This window comes from Euleptes europaea, chromosome 11 (genome assembly GCF_029931775.1).
Source record: "Euleptes europaea isolate rEulEur1 chromosome 11, rEulEur1.hap1, whole genome shotgun sequence".
Taxonomy (NCBI): Eukaryota; Metazoa; Chordata; class Lepidosauria; order Squamata; family Sphaerodactylidae; genus Euleptes; species Euleptes europaea.
In genome coordinates this window covers 25,369,594-25,387,709 of record NC_079322.1, presented here as the reverse complement: position 1 = coordinate 25,387,709, position 18,116 = coordinate 25,369,594, and the positions used below count along the sequence as shown (strand labels likewise).

General features: G+C 43.6%; 1 protein-coding gene across 4 annotated transcripts in view; it reads left to right on the top strand.

Annotated features, from left to right (window-relative positions):
- The window catches only part of ARPP21 (cAMP regulated phosphoprotein 21), a 156,092-nt gene that overhangs the window by 40,224 nt on the left and 97,752 nt on the right, over positions 1-18,116 (top strand). For 2 of the 4 annotated variants that reach the window (XM_056856987.1, XM_056856988.1), the window contains one exon: positions 1,642-1,743. The exons of the other annotated variants lie outside the window; for them this stretch is intronic. In XM_056856987.1, the coding sequence (XP_056712965.1) occupies positions 1,642-1,743 (102 nt within the window). The remainder of the gene's footprint in view (positions 1-1,641; positions 1,744-18,116) is intronic. 4 annotated transcript variants of the gene reach the window in all.

Genomic DNA, 18,116 nt, shown 5'->3' with positions numbered 1-18,116 from the left:
GTACAAAACATAGTGCTGATAAAGCTAGAGGCTAGCTGCAAATAGAAAGCGTTGTATAGTAGTTTTTTCCCCCCATTAAGCACCTTAGGGGAGGGGCTGTGGCTCAGTGGCAGAGTATCTGCTTGGTACGCAGAAGGTCCCAGGTTAAGTCTCCGGCATCCCCAGTTAAAAGGACCAAGCAGTCAGTGATGTGAAAGACCTTTGTCTGGGACCTTGGAGAACTGCAGCCAGCCTGAGTAGGCAATACTGACCTTGATGGACCAAGGGTCTGATTCAGTATAAGGCATCTTCATGTGTGTTCACCTTAGTGCGTGTTTTGCTGCTTTCTGGACTGTGTGAAACATTAGAAGTCTGTATTTTGCCTCTTGTCTGTAGTAATAGCCTAGATGTCACTCCTGAAAGAATTAAAACTCTTGTGCAGAATATTCTCAAAAGCAGTTTTCCTCATATTTGAATCTTTTAAGGCTCTCTCCCCCAGTTTTTAGTTCCACTTCATTTTACAGAGTCTCTCTGTTCACTTCATTATCAGATATACCATTAGTATCTCAGTATTTCACAGGAAAGTTGGGCAGATCCTTTCTTCCCTTTAGCTCCTTTGTGATGTGTGATCTTTGATCTGTGCATAACACCTTGACAAGCCCAGGTGCAGGACAACCTGGATGTAAGGGACAAGCATTTTAAAATTCTGTGAATTTTAACCAACCCCCCTCTAAAAAACGCCTACTCTCCTGACTCCACCTCCTCCCCCACACATGGAGGCCATAGCTAGGTGGTTGACCACAAGCTTTGCATGAAGATAACAATCAAAGGTTCAATTTCCAGCAAGGTTTTGGGTTGAGATTGCTAGCAAGAGCCAGCAACAGATAGACTAACAGCCCATTCCTGGGGTGGGGGTGGGTGGGTCTGTGGCAGCCGGGAGCGGCGCAGCCACGCTGCCTTCTCAGGGTCTTCCTGGCTGCCACGGAGAATTAAAAAAGCCTTTTTTAAAAAATAAAAAAGGCAAAAATGAGGAAAATTCCCCCACTGAGACAGCACAGCTGCAACACCAAAAAAAGGTGCTGTAGCCCCACTGCAGCAGTGAGGGGTATTCCCAAGCTGGAAGGGGTTAGGAAACTGACTAAAGTCAGCTCCACCCCAGGAATGCCCCGGGACTGCCCCCCCCCCCCATGCCAGTACTGCCATTCTCTTCCGGGATTTAGTTCCCAGAGAGGCTGTGCTGGCAGGGGAGCCCTGTGCATCTCCACAGCGCCCAGGTACTGACGGGAATGCCCCCCACGCCAGCATAAGTGCCCCTTATTCAAAGATAAGTGGGCACTTAAGCTGGCGCGGGATCACGCTGCCTCCAAATTACTTCCCCCCCCCCAGGAATGTGCTCTTAAGGTCTCACTCTGTAAGGCAACTTCATACAATCACAGGTGACTAAAAAGACCCATTTAAACTAGACACTTCCAGCATCGTGCATTTTAATGCTATCAAGTACAGAATGCCATGATTTACATGTCACCTTAGGAATAGGACAACACTCTCATTTTCATGCCTCATTTGTTTAAGTGAACATTTATTATTCTCCGCTGACAGTTATTTAACTGCAGTTTTTAGCAGCTCAACTTATGTAATCCTCCTGGTTTTTTTCATGCTCAGCAAAACAGAATTCATCCATTTAGAGATGACAGACGAAGTAAATCAATTGAAGAGAGAGAAGAGGAGTATCAGAGGGTGAGGGAGAGAATATTTGCACAAGATGTGAGTAGTTGTTTTAATTGCCTCTTTAGTGCCATATCTTTATCAGTAGTCAGCTAGTATAGTCTCCGCTCTGACACTGTGGCAAGATCGCACTTTGTGGCAGGAGACAGTGAAAGGGTACAATTTGAACTAGATGGAGAAAAGTCAGCTTGAATTTTTTTAAATCTATATTGCTTGTTTTTGAAGAAGACAGAGACTGGGAGTTGTAAAGAAAATAAGCTTATGTCTAGCAGGCTAGATGTGCTAGATGAAGCACCTTTTCTTGCTTTTGTAAGCCACTGTGTTCTGTGTGGCATATGTATAAATCTCCCAAAGAACATTGATATAAATGGACACACCAGAATGTGGTGAGGGCTGCCGACTTGGAAGGCTTTAAGAGGGGAGTGGGCATACTCATGGAGCATAGGGCTATCCAATCAAAATGGACTAGTCAAAATGAATACTAGTCATGATGCATACCTATTCTTTCTAGTATCAGTGGAGCAAGCTTATTATGTTAGGTGCTGCTGCAGTAGTCTGGGAGCTTCCAAGAAGCACCTGGTTGGCCACTGTGTGAACAGACTTCTGGACTTGATGGGCCTTGGTCTGATCCAGCATGGCTTTTCTTATGTTCTTACCTGAATGCTGTGATGTAATTACAGCCAAAGTTAGGAATACTGATTCCCCCCCACCCCCAGTGCTTCCAACTATCTGAATGAGGAAAACTACTTTAAAAGGTGTGTGATAGACTTTTTTCTGAACAGACCATATTGGACATACATGATGACTTGCTAGGGTACATGCTTCTACATCTAAAAATAATTACCGCTGCACTCTGGAAGTTCACTCAGCATGTTATCTGTCATGTACCTCTTCTTTTCTGAGGGTTGAGCTCAGAGAAAGCCAGTTCTATGGATTCAGATGCTAACCATGTGCAGTCTTAATTAACTCTGAGTTTGCGATCTGTCCCCCTACCCCTGAGCAGTTTGGCAACTCTTTTTTATTTTTTAAAAAAAGGTGCCATGTGAACTTTGATCACACAAGTGAAACTTAAACAGCGGAAGAGGCACATGAACACATGAAGCTACCTTATACTGAATCAGACCCTTGTTCCATCAAAGTCAGTATTGTCGACTCAGACCGGCAGAAGCTCTCCAGGGTCTCAGGATGAGGTCTTTCACATCACCTACTTGCCTAGTCCCTTTAACTGGAGGTGCCGGGGATGGAACCTGGGACCTTCTGCGTGCCAAGCAGATGCTGTATCACTGAGCCACGGCCCTGAGCCACTGAGAAAGCACACCTGAGGCACAGAGGGGAGGACAAAGTTGCAGCCAGCTCAGCATTTTCAGTAGGGGCCAGCATGCTTGCCAGTTGCAGTGCAAAGGTAGGAGGAAGCAGAGGTTGCTGTTAGAGTGGAGGAAAAATCCCACTCCAAGCTCCAGTTTGGTGCATAGTTGTATGCTCCTTGATAGAATATAGCATTTAGTATACTGGAGGATCAATGCCAGAAATAAGATAGGGCAATAGGTGTCTAGTAGCAGTAACTACTGAGTTAGATCCAGCCAGCTTTTTCATGCAGTCGCATCCAATTCACCTCCTTAATATGGCCCCCACCCAACATGGCTTTAGTACATACAGATCCTATGAGCTGTTTTTTTGGTGGCCAAAAAAACATCAGAAAAGCTGGCTGGATCCAACCCAGTAAATGCATTTTGGTGGAAAGTGAGTACAGTATATTTTGTGGAACAGGATGGTGCTGAATGCTGCTCATTTCCTCCAGTGTCATCCTACCATAGTGTCCTTGCTACTTGCAATTAGCAACACATAACAAATGCAGAGCAAAATAAATTGTGAGATTCCTGGAGGCATTAAAAGATTCACCAATTACATTCTGAAGATAGATTTGTGTGGATTATTATTGATCTGCAAAAATATCTAGACTGCCCTGTCCAGTTACACAAAGGCCAAAGCTTAGATTCACTCTGGTCCCACTGTAGGAGGTGGATATAATTTTGACTATAATGCTCTGACATTTATACTTTCTGCAGTTCTACCGTCTCCCCCACGTACATCTGGAAAAATCATTATCTGATTTTTAGAAATATGTGACAGCTAGGGATGAATACAGAGAGATTAGTAGGATAAATACTTATAAATTCTGGTTTATGTACAGTGTTCATAGGGTTGCCAACTCTGGGTTGGGAAATACCAGGAGATTATGGGGGTGGATCCTGTGGAGAGAAGGATTTGTGGAGGAGAGAGGCCTCAGCTGGGTATAATGCCATAAAGCCCATCTTCCAAAGCTGCCATTTTCTCCATGGCAACTGACCCTGGTCATGTGGAGATCAATTGTAATAGCAGGATATCTCCAGGTTGGCAACCCTAAGTGTTCACCTTTTTAAACATTTCTAACTCAGTCAGCTGTCATATTAATATTTGAATCAGGTATGACAGGAACTAGTGTCAAGAGTTGTGGACTGGCAGTGGGCAAACATCTTCTAGGGCATTGTGTTTAGGGCTGTTGAAAAAAAATTCGGTAAAGTTCGGCTTCGGCAAAATTCGGCCCTTTTAAATTCGGGACGTGCTGAAGTCCGAACTCCCCCTCTTCGGATCCACGAAATTCGGCGCGAGATCCGGAGTTCGGGGGTAAATTCGGCCGGGTCTTTGAACTGCTGGGCGCCGCCCAGACCCAGCCGAATTTAAACAGATCAGGGAAGCCCTGTGAAGGCGCTGGGGGCGCGCTGGGAGGCGCAGATCTGTTTAAAGCGCCCCCCGCCCAGCTTCAGGGAAGCCCCGTGAAGGCACGAGGGGGGCTCTTTAAACAGATCTGCGCCTTCCCACTCCTTTCTGGTGTTAATTAGTTCCGCTATACATAAGAACATAAGAAAAGCCATGCTGGATCAGACCAAGGTCCATCAAGTCCAGCTGTCTGTTCACACAGTGGCTAACCAGGTGCCTCTAGGAAGCCCACAAACAAGATGACTGCAGCAGCATCCTGCCTGTGTTCCATAGCACCTAATTAATTGGGCATGCTCCTCTCTGCTTTTACTCTGCCCTGGCTGCCCATTTGTTTCAAAGTGGATTTAAAGGACTCCATTCACCCATAGTCCCCAGCCCACCAGCTAAGATCTTCCTCTCAAGCCTTGCTCTCCATGCCCCTGCCGTCAGAGGTTTGGTAGGGTTAGGGGTTTGTCAGTAGTGGCATTTTGCTTATGGAATGCCCTTTCCTGTGAGGTTCGCCTGGTGCCTACGTTGCTTTCTCTTAGGCACCAGGTCAAAATATTTCTGTTCACCCAGATCTTTAATTCAGCAGTTGATCTGTTAACACCATACGTATAGTCTGCTTTTCACCTGAAATCTGTAAAACCCATGTTAAGCTGCTCAATGTCCTGGCTGTGTTTTTAATGATGGAGTTTAATTAAGGGTTTCTAATGTCTTAGGTTTTCATTATGTTTTATTTTGTAAGTCCCCTTGGGCAAGTTCTCTTGGAGAGGAAGCATAAGAAAAGTCTAAATAAATAAATAATAGCCTATACTAGACCTGTTTTCTGTTGATTAGCGGTTAGGAGTGGTCTTCAGCTAGAGTCAATGACTAGCATACCAATTGCAGTAATGCAATCCAATTACCCCAACATTTATTGGGCTGTCTCTCGTGCCAACAATGATCTCCATATTCTGATGGCAATGTAACAGAACTGCGCCACTGTGTATGAGACAGTGATGTTCTTATCTTTGAGCCAAAAATTTGCCATTGAAATGCTAGCATATCTAAAATAACTAATGAAACCTGGCCAGCAAAGGTAGAATTAGGTGATTCCTAATGAAAAATTCACAATTCAATAATATATGTTCGATTGACTCGATCTCATTAGCATTGCAGGGGCATAACCATGCCTCAATGGGCCAGCTTGTTGGCTCTGATTATCCAACTTCATGAGAACGCTAGCCTTCGGGTCAGGTTCAGCCAGGAGGGCCATCTATCTGAATCACTTTTGAATGTGTATTGGTTTAAATTGGCTTCTCTTTGGAACATCTCTTTTCCATACACACAACTTTTTGTAAGCTGCAGCTTTTGAGTTGGTTGAACTGTTCATGCATCTGATGAAGTGAGTTGTGACTCAAGAAGGCTTACTCAGCAAGAAATGTTGCTAGTTTATAAGGTTACCATTGGAACCCTGTATCATTTTGTTGCTACAGATTAACATGATTGCCCATCTGAAATTACTTATCATAGGACATATTTCTTAAAAGGTAAAGGTAAAGGTCCCCTGTGCAAGCACCGGTTCATTCCTGACCCATGGGGTGACTTCACATCCCGATGTTTACTAGGCAGACTTTGTTTACGGGGTGGTTTGCCAGTGCCTTCCCCAGTCATCTTCCCTTTACCCCCAGCAAGCTGGGTACTCATTTCACCGACCTTGGAAGGATGGAAGGCTGAGTCAACCTTGAGCCGGCTACCTGAAACCAACTTCCGTCGGGATCGAACTCAGGTCGTGAGCAGAGCTTGGACTGCAGTACTGCAGCTTACCATTCTGTGCCACGGGGCTCCTACATCCTTTCCCATTTTTACAGTCATGCAGTTTTAACACATCACAATCTAGGTAGATATGTCATTTCTTTGCCTCTATATAGGAAAAATTATATTTTTTGAAGCAGCTTATAACTTTGTGACTCATCCTGGAATTGATAAAGGGGTACCTTCTTACTGAGTGCAACAAAGGTCCAGATGGGATGTTGTAAAACCCTACATATTGTGAGGAACGAGGGAAAGAGCAAGAGGGGGCCTTACTTCCTTACTGACCTAGTGTGCCTTCCTTACCACCGATGCCAGGGGCTGACTGTGCTATGGTATAATGTTCCATGGTGCCACATGTGGAACAGACAGGCTCAGATCACTCTCTCAGTTCCCAGCTTTTATCTGGGAAATGGCCATGCAAATGAAGCCTACATACTTTGGATTTGGTCCCATTTGATATTATATTTGATATCACCATGCCTTATTTTCAAAGCACTCATGGGAGCAGCAGGTCAGCCATACTGGTTTGGAAGAAAGGCGTGCTCTTCTTCTCTTCTATGCTCCCAGCTGTGAATTGGTCTTCACATCCTATCTGGCCCATATTCACCAAATAGCAGCACCACAAATTGTATGTGACAGTGGCCATTTACGCTTGGCCGTTTATCCTGGTAAACTCCCTGGCTTATGGTGAATCTACTGAGGCTCCACACGGCCTGCGTGATCGACCCACCCAATACTGGAACTTCCCCAGGTCTGCAAAGTGCTGGATTGCAGCAATCTAAATTTAAAGACCGCTGCCACCTTGAGAGCTTCCCTGAGCATTGAGCATCCAGGTAGGCTCCCTTACTGGAAGAAGCCTGGCAACCCCCAACCCCGTGGCCCCCTCTCTCTCCCTCTCCCCCCCACTCTGGCTTCCTCTCACCTCCACCCAGCTGCAGCAACCTCCCCCCCCCCAGCTTCCCCTCATCTCTGCTCTGCCTGGGTGGAGGAGAGCAGAGCAGCGGCGGCTCCAGCCATGCATACCTTTTCCCTCGTGCGGGCAGGTTTTGGGGGAAAGTGCACTATTTCCGAAGCACAAAATAATCCGCACACCAGGACAAATGGCCATGCGTAAACGGCCAGTGTCTTAGTAAATTAATTTTAATCGTGCCAAGAGTATCCTCCTCCTCCTCCTCGTTATTATTGTTGTTGTTGTTGTTTTAAAACCTCTTGAGCTCTGGTTGGCCATGAGCCCCCAAATGCATGGTGAATGTAGTAGTTTTTCTTTTGTTTGGCTTGGACTTGTTTAGTCACATTAAGTACAAGAACTTGTTGCAGATTAGGTTCTGATAATGCCTTAATCCACAGGGGTTTTTTAGAACCCCATTTTGCAGAAGCTTGGTCCAGATGTCCTGCTTTCAGAGTTTGGTGGTTTCTTGGCTTCCCAGAAGGGCAGCTGATGGGATATGCATGAATGATATCCCACTGTGTTTTTTCTTTAAATGAAAAGCAGCCATGGGGGGCTGCCAAACTGAGTAGAGAAATAGCAGAAGCAGGCCTGCCGTCCCATCTTGCCCTTCCAAATCACTTTCCTCCAGCTGCTTTTCTCGCTGCAGTAGATACTGACTAGCACAAACAAACAAACAAAAAACCTGCTAGATGCCTTTTCTTAGCTTAGCCGTCTATGTTGGTCTGCTGCCAGTATTTTACTTTCTGTCATTGTAAGAGGTTTTTTTTTTCTTTTTCTCTGTTTGCAATTATAGGTGTTTAGAAGATAGCAGGCCTGGCTACATCCTAGATATTGCTAAAATGGCGCAATTTGTGCACCAGAAGAGGTTAGGGACAAAGGGATATCTGCTTCATGCCACGATATTTGCTTCAGTTAATTTTACCAGTAGTGAATTATTTTATATTGAGATTAATTACATATTCTTAAGTATGCAATATTAAGCAGACTCAAGCATTAATATTTCCACTGTGAATTGAAGTAGAATATGTGTTTTTGCCTAGTTCTCAGCTTTGAAGAGACAGGAATGCACAGAGTGTTTCGGCCATAATCAGGAAGAGAGACTGAAAGTTAATAAACATTAGCATTTTCCAACCAGCTGTATGGGAAGGGTAAATAGGTCTCTTTTGGCAAGTGTGAAAAAGACGCCATTGTATAAAAGCATGGTGAATAGATAGTTTTCAAGACTAATTATGTAGACATTTATCCCCCTTTGTCATATACATTCAGCTGAAGTGTTTTTCTCTCCCTAGAATCACAGAGTCAGAAAGGACCTTCAGGGTCATCTAGTCCAACTCCCTACAGGAAATTCACAACTACCCCCCCCCCAAACACACCTTCAGTGACCCCTGCTCCATGCCCAGAAGATGGCAAAAAAACCCTCCAGGATCCCTGGCCAAGCTAGCCTGGAGGAAGATTGCTTCCTGACCCCAAAGTGGCGATTGGCATTTCCCTGGGCATATAAGAAAGAGCCAAGCAATGACGCAACCCTTCCTGCCCTCCCTCTCGTGATCTGCCTAAGTTTACAGAATCAGCATCCCCTTCTCTAACTCCTATGAAGGTATTATCAACTTCTTGATAAATCAGAGCATTTCAAGAAAATACAGCAATACCTGCACTGGTTGCCATAATTGCAGAGATTTGTTAAAGATAATGGCATAAATATTTATATATGGCTGCAAAACTTATTCTAATTTGCTAGCCATGACCAAGGACATAGTTACATTTCAAGGGTTCCCTCTTAAGACTGACACCCTCATCAATCTTCACAAATCTTCTGTGAATAGGTAACAATATTGTTGTCTCAGGAATATGGGACTATACTGAGATGCACGATAATTACACTCTAGCTGCAATAAGGTCTAGAAACCACTTTTTCCATACAAAATAAAAGTCTGGGTTAGCTGTTGTACTGGCCAGGTGTCTGGCAGAATACTTGTAATGTGCAACACTCCTTGATTTCCAGTCAACAAGAATACACTAGTTATTATAACAAGTCATCTTTCGGGATGTAAACTTAAAGCTTATTATAGTAGCATGAAGTATGAGGCAATAACCAATATAAATTTTATGTTATAATGCACATGTTTGCTATGAAAATGAGACATGTTGCTTTCCATGAGATGGACCCTAAAACTGGCAAGAAATGGCTTTTGATGTGCCTGAATAGCAGAAATTATTTATACCTCCTTTTTTATTTCATTTAAATTGGAAATAAGTGAATAGAATATGAATGTGAGTAGTATGATCCTTGGGTGTCTTCAGTTACAAATTGTGTTTAATTTACACTGTCCCCACACTTCTGCTATGTCACAAATTCCAGACTGGCCATGATAACAAGAAGATGTCATTAGGAGAAAATTGATTAAGTTGTCAGCTGGGTAAGCAGAGACTGGTTACTTAACAGATCATCTAGAGGTGAGCCATATAAAATTTGAGAAGAACACGTCAGGCGCACTGTTTTGTCAAAGGAAAATCAGATACTTTACAGTTTCCTCATCATATTTGCAATCTCAATCTGTTCATTCTGGCGCTGCTGCATCACTCACTGGTGCTGGTGTAAGTGCCCCCATTAGAAAGTGGAAACAATAGAACATGTTCTGCTGCAGTGTCCCTTCTACAACGACATAAGATCGCAGTACATTCTCCACAAGGAGCCCTGTGGTGCAGAGTGGTAAGCTGCAGTACTGCATTCCAAGCTCTGCTCATGACCTGAGTTCGATCCCGACTGGAGTCAGTTTCAGGTAGCTGGCTCAACGTTGACTCAGCCTTCCATCCTTCCGAGGTCGATAAAATTAGTACCCAGCTTGCTGGGGGTAAAGGGAAGATGGCTGGGGAAGGCACTGGCAAACCACCCCGTAAACAAAGTCTGCCTAGTAAATGTCAGGATGTGACATCACCCCATGGGTCAGGAATGACCCGGTGCTTGCACAGGGGACCTTTACCTTTTTACATTCTGCCCATATTGACATCCTTTCCTGGGAGATCGAAAGAAGCTAAAGTTTCCCTTCTCTTAGAAGACTCCTCTCGGGAGACAACCATTCAAGTAGCCAAATTTTGCCTCCAGTCTAGTGGGATTTGTAAACGGCTACTTGAAAACCCTTCCCCATAGAAGATCTTTCCTCCTCGTCTTCACATCATCCTTCCCAGAATCATCAACTTTTATTATTTTATTATTTTAAACCCAAATTTGATTTTATTCAGAGCTGATATTGTATCGAAATAAAACTTGAAGTGCCCCCATGCCAAGGTGCGTGCCACTTTATCACGGCACAAAGTGGCATGGACGCCGGTTGGGGTTACCTGCTCCTATGGTGCTTCACCCCCCCCTTCAGGATTACACGATCAATGCACCATCTTAACAGTACTTAGTTTGGGGCATACCAAGAGTGACACCAGCATGGCATCACTACATGATAATACATTTTATTATTATTACAACAGCAGAGGCAGACAAATAGATTGGAGCTAATACAAAGACTGTGTTATATCATGTTTTTTTTAAAAACAACAACAACAACAACAACATAAAAACCAACAATTAGTTACTGAGCAGAGATTTCTTGGAGTTAATTGATTGTGTGATATGGGAACAAGACCACAAAATCTTCAGCCGTCGTTAAATGCATGTTCTTCTCTCTGATGTGCTGTTACTGTAATATGTAATTTTATCACATAAATATGTTAGTCCTAAATGTCTTTTGCAGCAAAACTACACTGCTGTTGTTAATTAAAGGTGAACTAATTAACAGTGCAATCCTAAAGAGAGTTAGTTACTCCAGTCTATGCTCATTAATTTCAATGGGCTTAGACTGGAGTAACTCTGTGTAGGATTGTATTGTAAGATTGTTTCCTTTTTCACCAAGCAGCAGCAGCATCAAAACCTCCACCATGGAAAGTCTCCACAGCACATTTTAGAATAAATTCATAAGAACTAAACATATTCAAAGATCACTGTCCCGGTAAGAACCTTGCTGGGTCAGAACAAGATCTATCCTGTCAAATATTCTGTCACCATTAGTGGGAAACAATATGCAATGGAAAGACTGCAGGCAGAGTACATTGTTCCAGGCTGTTTGGTTTATTCCTAAGATCCAGCAAGCAACCATTAATCATGAAAAGTCTATTTGGCTTGCTATGTCTTGTGTCCATTGATAGACCTTTCTTCCGTGAAACTTTGTAATTAAAAAAAAGTTACAAAGGTGAATTCCATAATTTACTGATAAAGTTAGTAAAGAAATGCTGCTTTTTGTCTCTCCTGAATCTACCCACAGTGCAGGCTAATTTGTAGCAGCCTCACTGAATGGTGATGGAAAGTGCCATCAAGTCAGAGACGACTTATGGGTGCCCCATAGGGTTTTCAAGGCAAAAAATGAACAGAGATGGTTTGCCATTTCCTGCTTCCTTGGTTGTCTCCCATCCAAGTACTAACCAGGGCCAACCCTCCTTACTTTCCACGATCTGGTTAGATGAGGCTAAGCCTGGGCCACCCAGGTCAGGGCAATCACTGCATAGTGTAGTGTAATACAAAAATGGAGAATTGATACCTTCACAAAATTTATTTAACAGAAGGATCTGGCATTTCATCAGCTTCTGAAGAAAAGGCCATGCTTTTAGTGAGTGACAAAAAAATGTGGCTTCCCTGAAAAACAAACCATTACATGTTGACTATCCAAATTTATCCTAAAAAAAAAAAATTAACTCAAAAAACTGCTCTTGTCATATGGACTTTCACTGCCATGATTTTTCTTCACATGATCTCCATTTCTCCATTGCTGATGAAGAAATAAAAAACAATCACCATCGGAGTAAAACAGATTGCTAAGATATTCAGGCCATTCTGACATAAATCTTTTCCCATGTTTTGTTTTGTTTTAAATATTGTTACTCTGTATAGGTAGGTTGTTATTGGTATGATTATTACTATTATATTTTGACTGTTTATGGTTGCAAGTATACAGCTTTATGTTTCACAGTATGTTTACTCAACTACCTAACAACACAAAACCCTTATCTTCCAAACCACACTGTTCTCAATACAATTCCTTGAGATTTTTCCCCCTAAACTGTTCTTGGGCTGTTTAAATAGTTGATGAAATTATATTATATCTTTAAGAAGGCACCTGAGTACAGATAAAATAGTTTACACAATAGCTTATCTAAAAATAGTAATGCTGTGGATCTACAACAGAAAAGTAGTGACAGAAGAGAAAGCTACTCCTGGAATTTTGTAGGAAGTTCGGAGCATGCAAGAATTGTACAGTAGGCCCTTGAGCAAATGCATTTATGCATAAATATATTCAGCTTTTTTGTCCTGTATTCCCTTAAATGTGTGACTAGCGGGCAAGCAAGGAATTTAAAGGTAGAGTTAGCAATTGCTATGCTATGATAGCAGAAGCATTAAGCAAATGGAGCATTGTATATAAAAGAGCAAAGTGAATCTCGATATGATAATAGCTAACTTGCTTCCCCTTAAGCTTCTTGGCTCTTTCCTTTTATTCTTTTTTTTTTAAATAACAAGGGTAATATAATAAAATGTGTCTGTCTTCTGTGCCACTGAGACCTGCATCAGCTCTGACAAAAGAATATTCCAGGAGATGGCATGGCCTTGTGCCAGCTTCTGCGGCACGGAAGATGAACGGGGCTATTATTGAGTCTGACCATAAGGCTGTAATGCTGATTACAGTGATACTCTTCAAGATACTGAAGAGGTAACAGACATCTCACATTTTTGAATACACTATGACTCCATAATGCTTGTGTAGCCTTATGCCTGACGGGTTAAACTCCTGAGCTGTTACTTCCCCTCCCCAAAAAACCTGGCCTTTGCTTTAACATTTCCACTCTTGTAGGCATAGATATGCAAACTTGTGCCCGCCAGCATGTACTGTAGAAAACAACCCAATTCATATCCAGAGTTGACAAGAAAGTAAAATTATTGCCATCAATGTTGAACAAGACATTAAGAAGAAGGAGAGTTGGTTTTTATATGCCGATTTTCTCTACCTTTTAAGAATAATCAAAATGGCTTACAATCTCTTTCCCTTCCTCTCCCCACAACAGACACCTTTTGAGGTAGGTGAGGCTGAGAGAGCTCTAAGAGAACCGTGACTAGCCCAAGGTCACCCAGCTGGCTTCATGTGGAGGAGTGGGGAATCAAACCCGGTTCTCCAGATTAGAGTCCACCACTCCTAACAACCATACTGTATTAGACTAAAGACCCGTATAGTTCAACATCCTGTTCACACAGTGGCTGACCAGAGGCCTCTAGGAAGCCCTCAAACAGGATGACTGCAACAGCATCCTCCATGCTCCCCAGCAACTGATGTAAAGAGGCATACTGCCTCTGGTACAAAGGGAGTAGGTATCCACCATGAGTAGTAGCCATTGATAGCCCACTTTCCATGAATTTTCCACTGCCCTTTTTTAACATCAACGAGAACTTCATTAAGCATCCTAGAAAAGAAGTAGAGGTTAGCAAATCAGCTAAAATGGGCTGCTTAAAGTGAGCATCAAAAAAGTGAGATGATTATTCAACATATATTTGGTATTTCCCCCCCCATCATGATCATGGGTTGGGTTGCCAACCTCCAGGTACTAGCTGGAGATCTCCTACTATTACAACTGATCTCCAGCCGATAGAGATCAGTTCACCTGGAGAAAATGGCCACTTTGTCAATTGGACTCTGTGGCATTGAAGTCACTCCCCTCCTCAGGCTCCACCCAAAAAACCTCCTGCCAGTAGTGAAGAGGGACCTGGCAACCCTAATCATGGGCATGGTTTTCAGGATTAACAAATGGCCCTATGAACCAGTGTAATTATGAAATCATACCATCAATAGGAGTCAGAAAATATGGGGTATTCTTCACGGTGGATTTTGCTTCGGTTTCGAACCGGAGCAAATAATAAACTGATTTAAATAGCTTCTTCATGGCAGTGCAGATTCTCCCCCCATCCCAATTTTTCACGGGAGAAACAGCGCACTTCTCTGCGCTGCTTACGTCTGCTGCCGCTCATGACTCACCGCTCCAAATCCGCCTAATCCCGCCCACTCTTCCCATGATCCTGTGTGTGTGTGTTGGGCGGGGGGGCATCCCAAGAGCAGCAAATCCAAGCCAAAACTCCCGTCACCCTTCTGAAGAGAGGCAGCCAGTCTGCTCTGGGTCTCCCTCCAGCCGGTGTGATCCTATGTGTGTGTGTGTGGGGGGGACCATGAGAGCAGCAAATCCAAGCCAAAACTCCCGTCACCCTTCTGAAGAGAGGCAGCCAGTCTGCTTTGGGTCTCCCTCCTGCCGGTGTGATCCTATGTGTATGTGTGGGGGGGGACCATGAGAGCAGCAAATCCAAGCCAAAACTCCCGTCACCCTTCTGAAGAGAGGCAGCCAGTCTGCTCTGGGTCTCCCTCCAGCCGGTGTGATCCTATGTGTGTGTGTGGGGGGGGGGGACCATGAGAGCAGCAAATCCAAGCCAAAACTCCCGTCACCCTTCTGAAGAGAGGCAGCCAGTCTGCTTTGGGTCTCCCTCCTGCCGGTGTGATCCTATGTGTATGTGTGGGGGGGGACCATGAGAGCAGCAAATCCAAGCCAAAACTCCCGTCACCCTTCTGAAGAGAGGCAGCCAGTCTGCTCTGGGTCTCCCTCCAGCCGGTGTGATCCTATGTGTGTGTGTGGGGGGGGGGACCATGAGAACAGCAAATCCAAGCCAAAACTCCCGTCACCCTTCTGAAGAGAGGCAGCCAGTCTGCTTTGGGTCTCCCTCCTGCCGGTGTGATCCTATGTGTGTGTGTGTGTTTGGGTGGGGGGGACCATGAGAGCGGCAAACCCAAGCCAAAACTCCCGTCACCCTTCTGAAGAGGGGCAGCCAGTCTGCTTTGGGTCTCCCTCCTGCCGGTGCGATCCTATGTGTGTGTGTGTTGGGGAGGGGAATCCTGAGAGCGGCAAAACCCCCATCACCCTTCTGAAGAGGGGCAGCCAGTCTGCTCTGGGTCTCCCTCCTGCCGGTGCGATGCTGTTAGAGTGGCAACTCCCCCAGCCAATCACCGTTCTTGGGGGAGGAGAAAGGAGACGTCCCGGGGAGCGAAGCAAACATTTCTTCATGGGCATCCGAGCAAAAAAACGCTCTTTTACTGGAAAGTACGGCTCAGAAGTGGTTTGGATTGCCTCTCTTTTAAACCGGCTTATTTTGCTCAGTGGGTGAAAACACGGCTCTGCAGTGAATAACCAAAATTTGCCTCCGACGCAAAACAGCGTCGAAGCAGCAGCAAATATCCATGAAGAATACCATTATGAGTGTGCTGGACATATGTAGTCTGTGGAACACTGTGGTAATTGGGAGCTAGGATTATCCCAATCTATGGATTACTTACCAGCTTCTGTGGCAGGCTGCAATTCTAAGAACACTTTCTTTGGACTTCTTTCCTGTGAATAAAACGGGACTGACTTTTCAAGTAGATCTTCTTAGGATTGCTTTCTTAGGTAAATCCCCATATAAGTTTGCCCATCATTGAGACCAGCTAGTGAAACCCTACTGCATGTCCCCTCCTCTGTCAGAAATAAGGCAGAGGAAGCAGGGCTTTGTTGCAGTGTTTCACTTAGGAAATTCCCTTCCTGCATTGGTTTGCTTGGCACAAAGACTGTGGACCAAACTAGATGTTATATCTGCCACATTTTACAGACAGATGTGATGACTGGGATTGAACATTCCCAAGGGCTAGTAATGTGGAGCCCCACAGCAGAGCAAATAGTACCTGACCCCCGAGGCCATTTCAGCTGGCACAGGAGAATGGGGAAGCTTCTCCCCTTATGATGCACTCCTTTTAATATATATATATATATATATATATATATATATATATATATATATATATATATATATATATATATATATATATATATTCATTTTCTAAACAGAAAACCACCACTCAAACAAACAAAAAACCTATGTACTTTTTGTTTTTTTGTTATATTTTTAAGGCCTCCGCTGCACCCCTGAGCATAATTGAGATCACTTATATCTGTAAAAATGACCTGACTTGTAGAAGGCGTAATGTCTAATTTGGCCCTGATCTTTAAGCATTAGGGGAAGACCTTTCCTTTGACATAACCCTGAATCAACCTGAGCTTTTTTTAAAAAAAGAATTTTGCTTTTATGCTGCTTTTTGCTTGTCTTCTCCCCTGTGCTAGCTTTCAATTTTATGCTAACATTTACGCATTTATCATGGACCCTTTTTTGGTTTGATATTTATCTTTGTAAAATGTTGTTGTTTCATCATCTTCAGCCTTGGGCATGGAGATGCTGTATATAAATTGTTCAAACAAGTGGGACCCATGAGGACTTATGTGAGCTATCTCACTTTCCCCCTCTGTTGCCCTCCCCACACTGTTTCCTCTTCCCTTTTTCTGTCTCCTTATCCCCCTGCCCATTCCCAGCCAACCTATCTTCATCTGTCCCCCATCTTCAGCTTTCCCTTCTCCCCTACATCCTCTTCCCTTTTCTTCTCCCCGCCTACCTAACTCCTGCCTACCTAACTACTTTTACTGTTCTGCATCTTCTTTCCCCTTTTCCTGCTTTCTCCCTTTCCTTCCATATCTTACTTTTTCCAGTCTCTCCCCACCACCCCTCTTTGACTGACTGAAAAAAAGGCATGGAAGACTCAGTAACAGTGTCATTGTAGCATAGCAACCCTCAAAATGGCCATCAAGATCTCAGAACATATCCTCATGAGATACCAATGAGCATCCATTTGTTAACACATTAGTTTCTTCTGTTATTTGTGGGTTTTACTCCATTGTATTTTTCTTGAAGATTTCAGATTTTTCTGCAGATTGGCAGTTTCCTAGTAGAAAAATCCCTTGTGTGTGCCTGGCCCCCTATGTGGATTTTTGTGACCCCTGTTCTAGGGGCCTGTTCAGAATTAGCTATAATGATAAAAGAGTAATTACAGTAAAGGAGCCATGTTTTGTATAAACCAAGGCTTCAGCATTATGTATTTTTCAAGAGAGCACTAGAAATGAATGTGAATGTGTTTCGTGGTTTATCACTTTTCTTTCAGATCTCTTTCCATTCATCCTGTTAAATAGGAACTTGAGTGAATGTACTTCTGTAGCACTAGAATTCAACATTCCTGTTGATGCCATTCTATTATTCTGTAGTTCCATGGTTATGGAAGCAATGTACTTGATTGCTTTCCTGCTTCTCTTCCCCCTCCTTTTTGTTTAAATTCAGAGAAAATATGAGCTGGGGAAGGAATCTTCCAAAGGCAGCTACTGTACTCTAAATGAACATGAAATCAAATGGAAATGGAACGGGGGGCGGGGAATCAAAGGGAATGAGAATTATTCATGAAATAGTGGCACAGGCTCATTTTGCTACATGAAAATTTAACCAATGTTAAAGTGGAATGTTCTTGCTAACAGAATTTACTCCAGCTTCTAATTTTTGTATGACACTTTTTGAGAAGCAAACTTTTTTTGCAGTTTCTCACATTTATTTCTTCTAACTAAATCACATGAGATCAAAACTTCTACATCTGTTTTTTTTTTTTTTAAACTTCTGAGTTTTACCAGCACTGGATATTTTTTCCTTTTGTGTTTCCCTTCCAGTGTGTGGACCCGGAAACAAAGAAAGTTAGGGCTCAAAAACAAAATATGCCCAACACGTGTTGGGTCATGAAAAGTGTCAGAGAAGAGGGGCGAAAGCCCTCAGAGCTGCCATACCCATTGGTGAAAACAGAGTGAGAAGGAAACCGGAAGCGCCTTCCCCTCCCTGCAGCATTCCCTTGCTGTGTCAAGTGAACAAACCCTGTTTACTGTGAGATCCCCCAATGTATGTCTGACTGCAAGTCCAGTCACACACTCGTGATGCAACACCTATGGAACGTATTGTGTATTTGAG